The 18,809-nt window shown below is 37.6% G+C and overlaps 1 protein-coding gene across 1 annotated transcript in view; it reads right to left on the bottom strand.

Moving 5' to 3' along the window:
- The window catches only part of LOC135085468 (neuroligin-4, Y-linked-like), a 104,490-nt gene that overhangs the window by 15,973 nt on the left and 69,708 nt on the right, over positions 1-18,809 (bottom strand). The window contains exons 5-8 of the mRNA XM_063980264.1: positions 15,286-15,402; positions 14,534-14,659; positions 6,914-7,061; positions 4,888-5,100 (exon numbers count right to left, since the gene is read on the bottom strand). Of these exons, the coding sequence (XP_063836334.1) occupies positions 4,888-5,100; positions 6,914-7,061; positions 14,534-14,659; positions 15,286-15,402 (604 nt within the window). The remainder of the gene's footprint in view (positions 1-4,887; positions 5,101-6,913; positions 7,062-14,533; positions 14,660-15,285; positions 15,403-18,809) is intronic.

The raw sequence follows: 18,809 nt of genomic DNA, 5'->3' as shown, positions 1-18,809 counted from the left end.
GTGCAAAAGATATCCTGGTATAGTTTTAAGAGTTCCCACCTTACCGGTATATGGCTCAGTAACAAAGGCAACGTCTATGTCGTTATCTTTTAGATATACTGACAATTCGTGTTGTGCAGTCCTGTTACGACCAAGGTTTATCTGTATACATTTAAGAGCGATGTTTTTAGTATTGTGCGTTCTTTTAGTTACTTTATAATCCATAATCTGTTTTACTGCGTATTTTGTTGGACATGAAGAATACACGGGGACACATGTCAGATGTAGCACTATGTTTATATTTTCCGTTTTTTATGTTGTGCTTGTGATTGTAAACAGTGCAGTTGTGACATTTGATTTTATATGGATCGTTTTTACTCGGACAATTTTTGTATTCGTGTTGGGAAGACGCGCAATATGAGCAGATGTGGTTTTGTTGACACCTGCTTTTTGTATGACCAAAAGACAGGCACTTAAAACATTGCAGTAGAGGTATATAATCCTCTGCATGTATTCTTTGGTGGTCAATGTTTAGTTTTCCAGATGTAACAATTGCTTTCCAGACTGTTGGTGAGGTGATGAATACAGCATTATAGAGGTTTTTATTCCGGTTGCCTCGTTTAAACTTAAACAGTAAGTCGTCATCCTTAGTGACAGTGTTCTCAAGAGATGTGTTCTGGTTGCGCAGTATTTTAGAAAGTTGTTCAGGTGGTATTTCTTCGGATATGCCTTTGAGGATTACCATCGGTTGAAGAGTTTTGGAGATCTCTGCATTAACTGCGCATTCAGGATGTTTTATTTTTGACAAAGTGGCATCTCTTTGTTCAACATTATCAAACTCAACTCGTAATTTATTATTTGAGACGTACTTGATGTTAGCCGGTGCAAACTTGGTGTCTGTGAAAGACACACTTTTTTTCCAAATTTGTAGGGTTTCGCTTGTACTTTTGACTGGAGCCTTAGAAGTGATAATGAGTGCTGGCTTTGATTTAGGTACTGTTGTCTTGTTAGTTGGTGGAGTGGCTGCAATTGATGCATATGAAGGTGCTGACTTCCTCTGGAAGGAAGCTGAGACTAAGTTATGAGGATGTATGTCGTGTCTGAGTTTTGTTAATTCGTGTTTTATTTCCTGTATCTCAAGTTCTAAAGTAGACGTTACTTGTGTAGGAGATTCGGAAGTCTTGGAAAGAATTCTTTGCAGTTTATTAGAGGCTTTTCGTATTTCCTCCGCAGATTGGGAAACTAGTTTTTTGTTGGAGGCTGAGACACTTTTAGAGTCGACAACCGACATAATGCTACCGGTGAGCAGGAAAATGGTATCCAAATAGGATTGCAGGTCTGTAACATCGTCTTCAGAAGCTGCAAGTTCAAGCATGGGATGAGCAAGACGTGATGGATCCATTTGTGTTTTAGGTATCGGACTTTGAGTTGGTGTTTCATAATCATCCTCAGGAATGATTATCATGGGGGAACATGAAATGTCTTGCGATTGTAATGACCCTTGGGACGAAGAGGTTGGTGTCAATTTTGGAGACCCAAGGTTTTGTGTCTCAGACGTTTCAGGCTGTGGTTTTTGAGAAGTATTTTTTATGTTTTCTGTTTTAGTTGGTGCTTTGTTAGACCGTAGATTTTTGTTGACGCTTGTGGTGGGAGGAGATTTTTGTGTCTTATTTTTCAGGAATAGTGATTTCGGGTCTTTAAGATTGGCTGCCTCGCAGCTGGGATTGGTCGTTGGAGTTTTGTTTTTTGTAGCCATATTTTTAAAAAAGGATAAAAGTTCGCTCTCCGTGTTCCCCACCCTCCTCGGAGTCCGCAAATGGGGAGTTTGCACTGCAAACCCAGGGCTACACTTTGAGTATAGTGCCAGGAGAAGTAAGAAGAAAGAAGTGAAAGAGTAGGAAGAAAGAAGAATATAAAAAGCTACGAAGTTTCAGATCGCGACGGTTGGAGCAAGTGCAGCGAGCGTGACGACCATTCACACTGCTGCCGAGCCCGCCGTCTGCCTGATCCTTCGCACCCGACACTCGCCTGACTACCAGCCTACTAGTAGCCGCAGCCGATTGATTGGAGCTGGCTAGACTCCAACCTCCCGTTTTATCCGAATTTGAGGCCAAAGTTGCGTGTTGACCAATACGAAGACGCGCAATAAATTGCGGCGAACTGACCTTCTTCGATCGGTCTCAGCTTCCAGGATCCTCTCCTCCGTCATTACGGGTCTCCACGCACGGCACAAACACGTGGGTAACTTTGTATAGAAATTTCGGGTAAAGCTACAAAACCCCCTCCACGTCGAGAAAGGATATCCCGCCTTTCCTCGGGCGCCAGAGCCTCGTCAGTAGCAGCAGGGTGCACCACGTGCAGGTGAGGTTGACGTTTGGGGAAGCTAGATGGAGTGCGCTCCCCCCTTACACCCCATACGGAACTTTATTAAACAATTAAGTACAATACATTTGTATTTACTTCGTTTTTGTTATGGAAATTTAGATATTTTAATGTTGCAATATTTTACATATTTGTACATAATTTCTTCATTTTTAAGAGAAAAATTATGAAAAAAATTGACAATATGTATTACCTCCTCCTCGATTTTTTAGTGCAATAAAAAAAAAATCGCACAAGTGGACTTGCATACTTCTTCCAGGGGGGGTGCGAAAATTTGTTCGATAGAAATTGAACTATCAGTGCAAACTTAATTAGTGATTGCTTTTTATAATACTACTGAGTGTCGCAACTAGTGATATGAGTAACAAGCTAATTACTCATCGCTAAGTACCTTAGGCCGCGAAATTTTCAGCCGCCCCTCGTATGTCAACGTAAACTATAATTGAAGACTTAAAAACCATCACCTGATGTTAATTAATAATTGGGAAGTGCACGCTTTCGATTTCACGTTTCATTTGTTTATGAACAACAAACAATGAACTCCGTGAAAAATGAGATACTGGAATCACTCCCGCGTTGTTTGCACAGACAATTGTAATGAAAAGCGAAATTTCGCTGTAATGTTGTTTTTGGTTGTACAAAGTTATCTTTTTCCTTTGTTTATGAAACGTAAAGCTGGTGCCACACAGAGTAATTATACTATGGTAAATGGTTTTGCTAACTAAATTAGAACAATTTTTTTAAAATTTTTACCATACTTGACGCAGACTCGTGGCAGCCGGGTGCCATAAGTAATTTTTGAAACAGAGATCCACACTCGCCGCTTTTTTATAAATTATTAAGTACGTGTTATAAACAATGCGGCAACGCTATGCCTGCCTCTGTATGACGTCACCCATAACCAGTGTCAGTGCGAGAGAAAATGTGATATGCACTGTTTTATTACACCGCCTGCCAAGAGTCTGCGCCGAATAAAGTATTCGTTTCACTTCGATTTATCGAGGCTTTTAGGCACTTAAAAACAGACACTGCGACACAGCCTAATTGTATTATTGTTGGATTGTCATGCTTTACTTTTGCCAGTATAGTACATTATTTTTGTAGGAAAATAGCACTCTTAGCACTCGTAGAAAAGTACCACAGTATTTTGAATAGAATAGAATGGAAAAGACTTTATTGACACAGTAAATATTACATAGTAAACAACAAGACATGCTCGTAAAGGAATGTCAAGAAGTTGGTCTCCCGCGGACGCTCTTGCTATTGGCATCGCGCATCCCCTTTTGCTAGTTTATGCGCTGTCATCCGTATTAAATACATAATTATACAGGGTGGAAACGATAAGTGATCTCACTCGATTATTTCTAAACTATACATGATATCGAAAAAGTGCTTACTGATCCTGAAAGTGCTTCACGAGTTCTATCCAACGGTACCAATAATAGGTTACAAAATAAACTGGATCTATCCAAAAATTCAATGTTTCCAGCTTCCATACATTTAGTAAAACCACTTAATATTAAAAACTATACAAGCTATCCAAAAACTGGTTACTGATCATGAAAGTGCTTCCCGAGCTCTATCCAACGGTACCAATAATAAGTTACAAAATAAACTGAATCTATCCGAAAATTCAATGTTTCCAACTTTCATACATTTAGTACTGCCACAGTCATGGTACTCATGTCTTGATAATATTATAACAAGTAAAGCCTAGAACCAATGTTTTCCATGAATAATTTAAATTTAGGATGCAATTTACGAGTTCATTTTAAGTGTTTATTATTTAATAAAAAATATTAACACTTTATATTGTGTGGCTGGCATACATTTAGTATGGAGGCTGAAAACATTGAATTTTCGGATAGATCCAGTTAATTCTGTAACCTATTACTGATACCGTTAGAAAGAGCTCGTGAAGCACTTTCAGTATCAGTAACCAGTTTTTCGATTTCTTGTGTAGTTTAGAAATAATCGAGTGAGATCACTTATCGTTTCCACCCTGTAGATAGTTTCATCCTCGAAGACGCGCCCCACTATTCTTCCGCTAATGTTTATCGGCACACGCTAAATTGTCCATGAGTGCATACGCACTCTACAATAAAGACGCTCGGATTTCTTGGATCTAACTCCCCGTACCCCGCACTTCCCTCGACTAAAAATTTATGGCGTCTTCGTGGATGAAACGATCTATACCTGTGCTCATAATTCATCCTTCGTTCGTTCGTTTCAGCCGAAAGACGTCCACTGCTGGACAAAGGCCTCCCCCAAGGATTTCCACGAAGACCGATCCTGCGCCGCTCGCATCCAGGCACCTCCCGCGACCTTCACCAGATCGTCGGTCCACCTAGTGGGAGGCCTGCCCACGCTACGTCTTCCGGCTCGTGGTCGCCACTCAAGAACTTTTCTGCCCCAGCGGCCGTCAGCTCTACGAGCTATGTGCCCCGTCCACTGCCACTTTATTTTAGCGATTCTGCGGGCTGTCAGTCACTCATCCTTACCTAAAATTAATCAATTTATCCTTACCTAATATTAATTGGGTGCTGCACAGGCCGCTCCCAGTCCGTATACTCGTTGATGATGGTCGCCAGGATCTCCGACAGGTGGTAGCTGTACGTGTTCCTGACGAAGGACTTCAGGATCTTGGACCTTCTGTCCGCTTCTATGCCGTACTGTACGTCGTCTCCACTGAACGCGAAGTACGCTTCTGCTTTGGTCACGCCGAGCATCAGGTCGTATCTAGGCAAAAGAATTTAATTATAACCGATTTGTAAGTTTGTCTTAACTGAAATAACAGATTCTTTATATACAAGCAAGTGTAGAGATTAATTTTGAGCGTCGAAGTGAATCTTATGTTACTCTGTAGCTACCAATTTGAGGACAACATTGACTCCTCGAAAAACTTAAACGTTTGTGGATCAAAATATTATTATTGATTTATATTTTTCATAGCTAGGCTAAGTATGTACTTTTTACCTCCAGTACCACTTACCGCCCAGTATTTTTTCAAAACCACTCAAGTTGTGTTGACCGCACATCGGTATAATTTTGCAGTAAAATCATACCCATACAATATTACAAGTATATTAAAAATGCTACAGTGTTATCGGAATGTTATTTTCAGTGCTGAAACTAATAACCGACTTGAAACTTTACTCGAATTTGGTTCGAGTATTTGAACGTAGTTTCAATGCTTTACTTACAATGCAGTAAGTACGTACTTAAGTACGTCTCGCAATTGAATTAATTCCTCAACCTCTATTTAACTGAATTTGACATTTAATATCTACACTCCAGTGCTTCAAGTTACATTAAGATGTGTAATTTGCTGTATGATAATTATTATTGAGACAAAGGACTATTTTCGGCACAGTTCATACGAGGTTAATAATTTATACATAACTAATAAAGGCTATGATTGCGAGACAGACACTGAATATTAACTAAGCTATCCGAGCGCACGTGAATTCGGTGTGTCTAATATTGTGGAATTATTCATACACAAAATTAATATAGCGCATTAAGGACGCCTGGTATGGATCACCATAACTTTAGCTTCAGTAACCGCTACCTAATTAGCCTTTTCTCATTTCCAAAAGTAATTTAACACGAATAATACGAAAATTATTAAAATATAAACAAATACGAAAACTAATTTAACTTCTATAACGATCACTCTATAAAGTCGAAAAATGCTCAGTCTCTTAAATGTCTGTAGGGTCAATTTTTTTATGTGACAGGAGGCAAACGAGCAGACGGATCACCTGATGGTAAGTGATTACCGTCGCCTATAGATAGTTTGTTGAAGGCCAAATAGAGTATGACGGGCAAACTATGCTTCTACTTTTTCATTCGACAAAAGAGTCGCAATAAAAGCACCCTTTTCAGGGCCTACACACCAATAATGAATTTGAATTCAAAAAGAGCCCAACGGTAAAGTGTCGGATTGGCTGACTCAAAATACAATAGGCTAGTTTCCTAAAAAATGTTTTTTCGTCCGTTAATTTTAATATAAAAAAATATTGGACACGTATATTTTAAATTGTCAATCAAAAAAATAATTACAAAGTTATAATGCGTTGAAGTTCCGCGCGACGTCACATAGTGCTGCACTTTTACGCACTCATTGACGTCACGGGCCTTTACTTTAGAACTTTGGCACGCTTTATCTCTTTACATTTTCATTAGTTTTAAAAAGTGAAAAATACGTGTCGAGTAGTTTTTCATAAGCTAACTGACGGACTACCTAATTAAAACTCTTGCTTTTTTACCCAGGAAACATCCCTATTAACGATATTTCGAACCCTGCCGCCACTGGACTTAAATAGTCTACTCTAGTAATACAAGGGTATTTAGCTTAGCTCGAAGAGTTGATGGGACTATTTGTATTGCATAAATTACTAATACTTAGGCTGAGTTTCCCCACCTAACTTTGTCGGTAACTATGACGAACGGGTGCTTTTTTATGGAGTTTGACAGATTTTTGACGTTTGTCAAAGTTAAAGTAAGGTGACGCAACCCAGCCTTATTCTATTAAAAAGCTATAACGTACTTGGTGAGCTGTGCAACCGCGCTCTTCCTCATCAGCACGGCGTTGATGATGTTGATGGCGTTGGTCGCCTTGCCGGTGGGCGCGCGAGCGATCGGCTGCCCGCCCCACTCGTAGCCGTTTTCGGGAGTCACCAGCAGGTCGCCTGTGTCTGTTGACAATACCTTCTGTTAATGAAATGTTAATTATCATCATCATATTAGCCATATGACGTCCACTACTGAACATAGGCCTCCCCCAATTTTGTACTCTTATGTAAATCTTGAAACTTTTATTAAAAGAAAGACTAGTAACCGATTTTCACACGCACATTATTGTCCTAAAGCAGTGGTACAGTTTAAATGGGACTGTAAAAATGCTTTTTCAAAGCCTAATTGAAAAAAGTTAATGAATAATGACTGCGTAATCGTGGTTTTTACCGAAATTCAATTTAAAGTAAATAAGCATTTAGAATAAATTGGTAATGTCACCAGTTTTGCTCATTGCGTTTACGCTTTTTCCCTCTATCTAGGTTATAGGTATCTATCTAGATACTTCTCATTTGAGTCTCAGACTCGCACCCACTTGCAGTAAGCATCTGTGAATTTAACGATAACTAAACATGATTTAAATCCCTATTTAGTTTATGAAAATGTTTATCTGTAACCGTAACCATTAAATGAGTTATACGTATACATAATTGAGTCTTTCATGCTTCAAACACGAACGCCTCCGTTTGTGGTCACATAGTTCATCCAGCCCGTTTAACAATGTCAGACGTCAGTCAATGGTCGCTCATCCTTGATTTGGCAATTCGGCAGCTTTGTATCACCGTCCATATGCGAGACAGTCCGTTAACGTTGACGACCACGTCATGCCCATTGAACACACCTATCAAGAACTTGATGATCAATGCAGCTGTTTACGACCCACATACGATTCTGAAAACTCAATTTAGACTACCTATAAGTACAGTTAGCGTCAAATAGTTATTCCCAAAGTTGCTAAAAAGTCCGTATACGTCTTTGTTGCAAACGTTTGTTAGTCGTATACCTCGAAATCAAAAAATCCTTGTAGCTTTTCACCTATTCGCATTTCGCCGCGATATCATAATTTCTGAATAGATTTTTATTCTTGTAGTATAATTTTTGATCGCTAATTACAATTATAAAATTATCACTTCACGGGATTTATTGCAACAATATCTATTTTAACGGTAAATAAAATATTTTATAGTAAAAAATGCAACATAATATCATCACAAAAATCGGCCCACCTACGTTTTACAGGAAAACTCGACTCTACTGACACAATCATGGTGCCCCAACAATATTGGTGTTATTTGAAAGCCCAATAAATATCCTTAAAGAAAAACACATTTAATTTCTTAATAAACGATTAACATAAACGCGATATATGTACAATCAATGTGACTTGAAAAAAGACCTAACTTTGGGCTCACCTCTGGGATCAATTAGACCAATTTTTATGGTTATAAAACCAAATAATGATCTCACGTGTCCTTTTTAACAGATGGATAGCGATTAATCCCAACTTAACAGTATTAAAACCTAAAAGCTGGCTCAACCTAACTACCTATTTTTTGAAGAAGTGACTCTGGATCCTTCTAAAGACACATTTTTGGGGTAAAAACCTTTCCTTTAATGAAATGAACTTTAGAACTAGGCTTTCAAATGGTGCCAACATTTGTGGGAAGTGGGAATGCATACGTTTGAAAGTGCTTGTCGCGGGAGGGTCGATTTTTGTGATGACCAGTGTAGTTTAAAATGCTAATTACAATTGTCTAAAAAATTCATAGTAGATTTACTTTCCTGCCGGACTGAGGAATATGCACATAAATTACCATCCTTTTTTACAAAGCGAGACGCTCTGTATCGAAATCGAAAAAGGCACACTGGAAATTGTACTTTTCGAACCACTGCTGATGTTGTAATTCCAGAGCACTTAGCTACTGTTGTAAAAATCTGTTAAAAATATATGCTAGTAACAAAATATACTACCGATATTACACGCTACAACAAAAAACGCTATCACGGTGAAATGCGAATAGGTGAAAAGCTACAAGGATTTTATGATTTCGAGGTATACGACTAACAAACGGTTGCAAATTGGAATAAGGTTGTCAACTTTTTGACCATAATCAAATGGGTGTCACGAACTATTTGACGCTGACTGTATCTACGAGTTTATTACAAACCTTTAACATCTACATACAGGACTAATTTCAGCCAGCCAGAAATATTTTCAGAGGAAATGAGTGAAAAGTAATATATTTTGAGAATGTCTCTATTTTCCTTTAATAAAATGTAATTTTTCAAATGATTTCTCAGAAGCAATGTATACAATTTAATATTTCCAGGTGTGTTGAAGCCAATCCGTCAGTCTTTATTAAGACAGATTCTCGTGAATTACTCTCGTGGTTTCAGGGTATATTAAAATACCTAATAATTAGACGTAAGATACCTACATACTCCAAATAATTAACAGCTGATCATAATGAAACATCGTTCTAAAAATATCAAAATAACTAGCGGCCGCCCGCGACTTCGTACGCGTGGATCCTGTTTTACCCCCTTTTCCCGAATTTTCTTTGCTATAAACCTCACGGAGCCCGAGACCTTTCCAACGAATGCAAAACCGTGGAAATCGGTTCATGCGTTCTGGAGTTATAGCGTCAGGGAGGAAAACCCGACTTATTTTTATATAGTAGATAGGAAAGTCGTTTCTCAATGCTTAGAAGACGTAAATCAGACGTAGGTTTCGAATAATATGTTAATAACTTAGTAGCGTCAAATAATTTCTTCAAACCCCAACCCCAATAGAATTTAATTAAAATTGACGTCATCTTTGCTAGGTGACGTGTATAACTGACGTAAATAACTGTGACAATATCTTTAACATCTACAAAATATTTTACATCATGTTTGAAATTGCTAAGCTTGAAGACTTTTTCGTTTAGTTGTCAACGTTGAAATTTGTGCTCTTTGCGTCATCATAATGAGTGTTTTTCCGCTCGAAGTTGCTAGCAGCCAAATTGCTATTTTAGAGTAAAAGCTAAACACGTCCGAAGTAGCCGCGGACTATAATAACGTGTTTAACTTCCCAAAATAGCGAGGAAACTCGAATAAAAAATGTCGAACAACAAAGTGAAGACCGGAGCGGGGGCGATGAGAAAAGTTGCGGGGACAATTTAATAAAGACGGGGGGAGCGGGGAAATCGAAATATTTTCCGAAGTGCTACCCCTGGAAATATTATACAACAATTTAATGGGTTGACAACCCCTCTTCGGGCCTGTAGGTACCGTGAATGACATAGTTCTGAGGGCTTAGTGTGAGTTTACATCAAAAGTCCTCACTACTTAGTGAGCGCGTTAAAAAAATAAATAAAAATTTTAGTTCTTGAAAGTTTCAGATGTATGCGCTGTACAATCCGTCATACATTTAATGTAATTTTTTTACGCGCTCACTAGTGACGACGTTTGATGTAAATTCACACTAAACCTTCAGTAGTATTATGGTGACTGAATGCTAAGGCTCAGACGACGGATCGGCAAGTTAAGCACTATGGTATCTTAAGTAATACTTAATAGGTGCTACTTTGCAACAAAAATGTTTGATGTGCTAAAAGACTACTTAAATCACAGCAGTCAAGAAGCATCGTACAAACTGTAGGTATAAAGTTCGAATGATATAAGTAGGCTTATGTTATTCTACATGAACACAATGTTCCGAGAATTTTCCATATTAAATGGGGGATGAGTACGACACACCAGAGTACCAGTCACCAGAACATACATTTATGTTGCAAAATACTACTATTAGAAGTAACTTATGATATCATTGTAGTCGATTTTTTTGTCGACATTAATTTTTACAGTTTCGAAATTGCTAGACTTTAGATTTTAATTAGTTTTATTATATTTTATTGGTTTCCCTTTTCAACTAATCGAATTATCGCGACACCAGAATCCGTATTTTATTAGCAGTCCTCCTTATTTCAAGGCTTAGTTATTTCGTTTATTTTAATGAAAAATCTTCCCAAGACAAATGGATTGTCTTATTGAAATTCCAGCTCCATCAAGGGTTGGTCGCGAGGCTTCTCGGGGACGAATTCATGAATCGCTCGATAATCTGCTGGATAGTCTTTAAATGTTTAATCTAAAATGGGAATCAATTTAGTTGTAATTGACCTTATTAAGTAATGATTCCTATGAAATTGATATAATATTAGTTTAGAAAGTCTCCGTTTCTCTCCTTGATAAGGCGCAGAAACATTGATTTTCAACATAGTATTTAATTTACTATCTACTTATTTACAGTTACCTCACCCAATGTTTAAAAAAATGCAATGATATTGTTATTAACAACTTCTCAATGTCAGTTCTGACAACCACGCGAATCACTAACACTCCAGCCGAATTATGAACCTGTAATTATATTTCGTGTTGTAATTAAAACCGCGCCGCTGCCACTCCCGATCGATCCATAGGTCCAACTACGGCAAATTCCTGAAACTCAGTTAGCCGGAGTTTTGTCGACGGGATGAGAGGTTTATCTCACAATTGATGACTTCGATTATTGTGTTGGTTGTTTCCCAAAGTTTCCGTAGGCGTTATCGGAACACCTAGAGATACGGCGAAAGTTACCCGGCAAATGGATGGCTCTTATCTGAAGAAAAATATTGTCAGTGCCTCAATCGGACTTGTAGATTGAGGTAAGTTTTTGTCGGTGTTTTATTTCACCGATCGAATCCACGTTTGTGACTTTCGCAATGAATTTTTATCTGAATCGTAACCAATTTGGCTAGATCGATCCTTGTTGAATAGTAGTGAAATGAGCTCAAGCTTCTAAGGTAGGTATATGACACGCATAAAAAAAAAACTGGCCGTTCCAAATTTCAGACTGCATAAGATTGGGAATTTATTTATGGGGAAATGTATTAAATTATTTAATAAATTACCACAAACTGTTGTAGAACTACCCATTCATAAATTTAAAGCACATATTAAAAGTACCTTAATGAAAAAGGGCTACTATAAAGTCGATAATTATTTAAAAGATAAAAATGTTTGGGATGCGTAACTGCCTAGCTCACATAAATATTTATAACTATGTATTTTGAAAACCTGTAAACCTTTGAAAAAGAGGCTGACAATAGTGTCTGAGTTTCTTGCGCTGCTTCTTCTCAGCACTGGCCCATTTATTGTCCTAAAGCAGTGGTAGGGTTAATACTGGTACGTGTAAAAGTGCTTTTTTAAAGCCTACTTACAGAAATAAATGAGTTTTAATGAGTTTTATCTGATGTATCAAAATGATTGTTTTTAATAGATACTCTTTAATTATTTGCCAATAATGTTTGTATTGAGGCAAATGTAGACCAATTATTTGTACTTATGTATCAAACTGACTCGAGATTCGATAAACGCCAGTTCGATCCCCGTCGACCCCTGAAATATTACGGTGAACCGACTCTTAATAATAACATTTAATTACGTTTAGTTTATTACTTGGAGGAGTTAACAAGGGTATTATTATTCAGTCAACATGTTGTTTAAAAACGGACATCTTACAAGCTAATTATAATTATGAGATAATCATGTAGTAGTACGAAAATGTATAAACCAGGTCCTAATAAGATAGCTTGTATTTTTATTAATTGAAAGTTGTTATTCTTCTTTTAAGGAAAAATGAATTTTTTTTCGTCAAAGCTCGAGTATCTTGAAAATCCCGTTTGTCTTTCCTTATTTTTTAATTTTATTCGTTTCATTACAATGATAACGCAAATTATTTTTAAATTACTTCCTTTTTAACTGAAATATGCTTGAGGCTTTTAGCTAATAGTCTGTTTATTATTTCACTTTGCTAAGTGGTGCGCGTAAGGCGTTAAACTTCTTTAAGACTGCGGGCCAAGTGCCTACCATGTTTAAAACAAATGAACTTTGCTGGATTTGTAGCCAAATCGTGTCTTTCCAAGCTTATTTTTCTCAATTAGTGTCCAACTTCTTTTAATTAGTACTAAAAATATCTAACAATGGGGCAGTTTCCTGCAAAATAAGCTTCTTCATTTATATTTTTTCTTCCAAATTCAGTACAACCTTAGCAATTGTGGGCCTAATAAGAACCCCTGTAGAAGCAACGTTACCTTTTAATTAGTCTGTTTTATCAAATCTCTTTTGGTGACAGTTCTTAATTTTTCCTCGCCAACAGGAAAACCTGTAATTCCTAGTGTTATGACACAAAGTATGAAGACCCAGAAGGCTTAGTGATAAGCTTCAACCACACCATCGCGACTGATCGCCATCGCCGGCGCGTTCAAAGGCCGATGACAGGTCGCGCGACCTATAACAGTTCACGTGACCTATCATTGACTCTTGATCGCGCCTTGATTGCACCAGCGATGGCGATCTGCACACGTTGGTGTGGTTGAAGCAATAGAGAAGTAAGTGATGATGTAAAAAGGGATGTATAAGATTACAATTCAATCTACAGCTTAGAACATGAGAAAAGGGATATCCTAGATAAAGCCTACCCGTGGCTAGACTAAGTTGACAAAACAAACACTGGGGATATTTTGTTCCTTAACTCTATTGAAGCAGTGTTTGTTTAGGCTAGGCTAGTTATCAATAAAATTGATAGACATATCTAGGTCGAAGTAAAATGTAATCAAGGAGATTAGCATTTAGAATAACTTTACGAAGTTCGTGTCTAGAGTTTTTAATAAAACTAACAGTAAGGATATTATGTCAGTTAATTTCATTTCTTCTGTAGTCTGTCAATCCAAAGCAGAACTTCTTTATTTTGATCCATGGCTTGCCTACCTTACTTTTCTACCTATGGCATGTATGTATCCCAAAGGCGCTTATTTCAATTCTACCTGTGGCATGTATGCATTGTGATGTATCCCAAAGACGCTGAACATACAGTGTAAGTCTTCATATCCATCATCTTGATTTTAAAACTCATTTAATTCTGCAAATAGGCTTTTTTTAAAAAGCACTTTTACACGTCCCAGTATTAAGCCTACCACTGCTTCAGGACAATTAATGGGCCAGTGCTGAGAAGTAGAAATAGATGGTTTACTACTTCTCTCTGTACTGTCTACTAACGCAGTTATTCCTTAAGTATTCTAGTCACGCACTTTGTTCGTATATTCTTTGTAACGCGGTGTTATTTGTTTATTCGCGACTTGAGTTCACGCGGAAATAATTGAGTCGGACGGGTTGGACAGTTTGTACATCCAATCTTTTACATGGCGCGATTTTATTATAAAAGTTTCAAGGTTTTGAAGGAGTTAGAAATTTTAAATTGACCGATCGTTCGTGTTTGTACCAAAGGATTTCCACTGCTTGACAAAGGCTTCCCTCAAGGATTTCCACTATGACCGTTTCTGCTTTACCCGTATTCAGTCAGTTGTTTCCGGTGACCTCTAATAGATATCGGTCCACCGAATGGCAGGCGGTACTACGGTATCCATACGCATCGCTCAAAGCCACTTAGTGTGGCAGTTGTGTGGGCTACGTCGGTAACTTTGGTTCTCCTAGATGTTTTTTAAACGATAAAATTTCAAAGAATTAAATTTTTTCTTACTTACTAGTTACTAGGTCTGTTGTAAATTAAACTCACCTATAACAACCCCGTCTACGCTCGGACCAAATGCGTAGGCGAAGTCAGGCGCTTGCACAGGCGCTGACAACAGCGCCTCCAGCGGTCGCTCGCGCAAACACCGCAGTAGCGCTGGTGGCGTTAGTTCTGGGTAAAAATAAATATTTTTTTAGTTTATGGCTACCTTCATAGTTAACATAGTTGTATAAAAAAGTAAGTTGCTCCGGTGATCCTGAATTTGAATTATTATGAACAAAACTGACTAGATGTAGTCGAAAAAATATTTACACTAAACCAAACAACTTTAAAATCAGTCTTTGAAGCTACCTACAGACTTTGGCCCCCTTATTAATAAAAAGTTGCACCCTAGTTGAACTCTTTCTTAAATTTTATTGTCATTTAATATGGAAATGTCATTTTAATCCAGGCTTCGTCCTGGGTGTAACTTTTTATTAATGACCGATCTCTGGGCGATGTTTTTCTCTCTAGATCCTTTACCTGCTTTCGGTTAGGTAATAATCTAAGCCAGTGTTTTTCAACCTTTTTCATGACACATAATGTTACAAAGATGTTGTAGGGACCGAATACTTCAATCCATACAACATTTACGCATTTTCATAATTAGATTTCTAATAAATCTATCTTTAAAACTTTACTGATTTTTTTACTGAGGTAGTTTTTACGACTTCTCGCGACCCCCCTATAGAGGCTTCGCGACCCCCCAAGGGGTCGTGACCCACAGGTTGAAAAACACTGATCTAAGCAACACTTACCAGGAGAGCAGTTGGCATGCGTCGCTACTATAGCGGCGTACTTGTTGGGATCCGCGACCAGAGACCACGGGCTCAGTCCAGACCCTGACATGAGGATCGCTCTGTGGAAGAGCAGGCCTGCAACAAAGAGAAATAATTTTAGACTTAAAAGTGATGGCTCATAAAATCTGACTCTAGATTTAGGTATATCGGCTACATTTCTTAAAGACATTTCTTACATAACTTAAATTAATAATAAACTATGCTAATTTATCTAAGCTAGGCGACAATACGACGTAACATCTTTTCGTCCAAAATACCCCAATGCCTGAAGACGAAAGTCTACAATCAATGTGTGTTACCAGTGATAACTTATGGCTCGGAAACGTCGCCTCTCACTATAGGCCTTATACAGAAGCTCAAAGTTGCACAGCGTGCTATGGAGAGAGCTATAATAATAATAATAATAAGTCATTTATTTCAACACACAGTCATAGGTTTAAGGTTACAGTTAATAATTATAATAATAATAAAATATTTAAATTTCATTTCAATTCATGCTATCCAATCTATGCTTGGTGTTTCTTTGCGAGATCGAATCAGAAATGATCAGATTAGCAAGCTGAAGTGGCAATGGGCAGGGCACATAGTACGCAGAACTAACGGCCGATAGGGCAGCAAGGTTCTGGAATGGAGGCTGCGTACTGGAAGGCGCAGCGTGGGACGTCCACCTACAAGGTGGACCGACGAAATCGTAAAGGTAGCAGGGAAGCGCTGGACGCAGGCCGCTACCAATCGGTCAACGTGGAAAGCATTAGGGGAGCCATATGTTCAGTAGTGGACGTCTTATGGCTGACATGATGAGGCGACAATAAATGGTGTCGGTGTCGGATTGGCCGAATCGAGATCAGATGAACGCTAATTTGAACCCCGCCGCCGCTGCACTGGAGTATTGTGGTGAACTCATTTGTAACACAAGCATAGAAGCAGCATGGTATTTAGCTTACCACGAGGTTTTATCGGAAATACATATATTAAATACGAACCGACTGTACTGTTCAAAAATTATTCAGACTAATATATTTCTTCCCTTTTTGTTCCCAAAATTGATTATTTTTTGTTGTTGCTATTAATAAACATTTTACGCAGTCCGTAGACGCACACATGCAAATGCTTGTATAATAAAACAGCAAATGAATGTGAATGTGAATATGACGTACAAAAGGGAAGGAAACGGGATTTCGCTATAAAAATAAATAAGATCCACATCACAAATCCCAAGGAGATTTCATAAATTATAGTTGCGCGTACGAGGAAGGTTCTTTCAAAGCTAATGTTTATTTTATAATTTCCTTGCTTATTTAATGTGTATTACCTACTGCAAGTTTTTGTTCCTGAAAATTATTTTATTTGTATCATATCTATAAACAAATTAACATTCGAGTAAAATTTAGTATCACTATATATATTTTTCTTTCTTTCATGTTAGTGATATAATTTTTCAGGCCAAAATTTGAAATCGTTTACTTTATCTGGCGTTTTCACGAATTTTGACCGACCTATTTTCATTTTTTGTTGTAGTCTTTTCTACAAAGTAAAGTACATTATGCTTGCTAACTAAAATCGATTTAAATAACCATATTTCATTCTCTTAAAGCTCTGGAGATTTATTCTTACAAGAAAATACTTTGAATGTTTCCTAAAGCGATAAACTTTAAACTCGGCTTTCAATTTTACAAGATCTGCCTCTTGCAAATCTCCAAATCGTGAAGGAAATAGTATAGAATAAAAGCTTGAAAGAGTATGCAGTGTAATATTATAAGTCCTTTTTCCGAAGTCCCGGACAATCCCTTATATTTAATACTGACGATGAAATATCTATATTTAAGATGGTATGAAGAGCACATGGGCAATAGTGATGGGTTGATATATTGATAAAAAGAAGAAAAATGATCCATGTTATGGTTGAATTGAGCTCTCAAACTTTGGCGGCCCGTAAAGACAGACATCTTTACCAGAGTTGTTAAGAGCTATACAGGGTGTTAGGTAAATGGGTATATGAGCCGGCACTAGCCCATGTTAACATGGTCATATAAATGGTATGGTGAAGTCAGAAAATTGATATCTTCATTTAAATTATTTTAATTTTCATACAAATCGGATTTTATAAAATTTATTTTGTATGAAATTAAAAAAAAATAAAATGACAATATGCCCATGTTAACATGGGCTAGTATCGGCTCATATACCCATTTACCTAACACCCTGTATAGAATAGGAATGCATTGGCACCAACCTCTTAGATCTTTAACTGTACAACCGAGATCTTCCGTGTTTGTTAAATCATGACGGTCATAATAATATTAACTTACTTCTTACTAATATTATAAATGCGAGAGTTTGTAGGGATGTCTGGATGTTTGTTACTCTTCCACGCAAAAACTACTAAACGGATTTACAGTATTATTGTTTATAACCCAGAATCCTAACTAATATTATAAATGCGAAAGTAACTCTGTCTGTCTGTCTGTCTGTCTGTCTGTCTGTCTGTTACGCTTTCCCGCTTAAACCTCGCAACCGATTTTGATGAAATTTGGCATAGAGATAGTTTGAGTCCCGGGAAAGAACATAGGATAGTTTTTATCCCGGTTTTTGAAACAGGGACGCGCGCGATAAAGTTTTTCTGTGACAGACAAAATTCCACGCGGGCGAAGCCGCGGGCGGAAAGCTATAACATTATAATTTATGACGATCTGTGACAAACTAAATTTCACGCGGGTAAAGCCGTGGGCAAAAGTTCTCTTGAATAAGTAGATACTCGTACATAGGTTATAGCAGTAGTATTCATGGTACCTAGTTTCATATTATGGGAGTTTTTATAAAAACCTGAAAATGATATCCAAGAAAGGGTTTGCCTTGTTTTAAATAAAATATATAAAATGGCTCTCAGAAATCAAAATATGATTTTGTGTGGAGCATTGCATTCTAGATCCCTCGATATCTCGATCCATAACAGACAGTACACGTCTGCAAGCAATCGATTCTCAGAAGGGAATCGAGATGACTGCATCGATTCCATATGCAACATCGCAATTCGGATCGGTCGCAGATGGAGCCCCCTCGAGATCAGCTGAGATGGTATTATTCTTTTGCACACATCTGTCAAGATGGGAGTTGCTACCGACGGTGTGATTCGATTTTGGCATTTTGATTTTTAGCATAAAATAACCATATCTGGAGTTTTCCCTGCAGAGAAAACTATTTTTGATATAAGCTTCTCAATTATCATAGAACATGTGGTATAAAATGTTTAAGGCCATTGGGCCTTAGTAAGTAAAGTAAGAGCCTTAGAATTGTCCTATAACAATTGTGTTATAGGACAATTCTAAGGCTCTTACTTTAACTCTGACAAACGTCAAGAATCTGACAAACCCATACAAAAACCACCGGTTATTGTTATTGTTACGGTTAAAATAAGGTGCTGCATCTCAGCCTAATACTGTAAACTAGGTGGCAATTAAAAATGCTACATCAGATTATTGATT

Source organism: Ostrinia nubilalis, chromosome 2 (assembly GCF_963855985.1).
Source record: "Ostrinia nubilalis chromosome 2, ilOstNubi1.1, whole genome shotgun sequence".
Lineage (NCBI taxonomy): Eukaryota > Metazoa > Arthropoda > Insecta > Lepidoptera > Crambidae > Ostrinia > Ostrinia nubilalis.
This window is presented reverse-complemented; position numbering and strand designations above follow the sequence as displayed.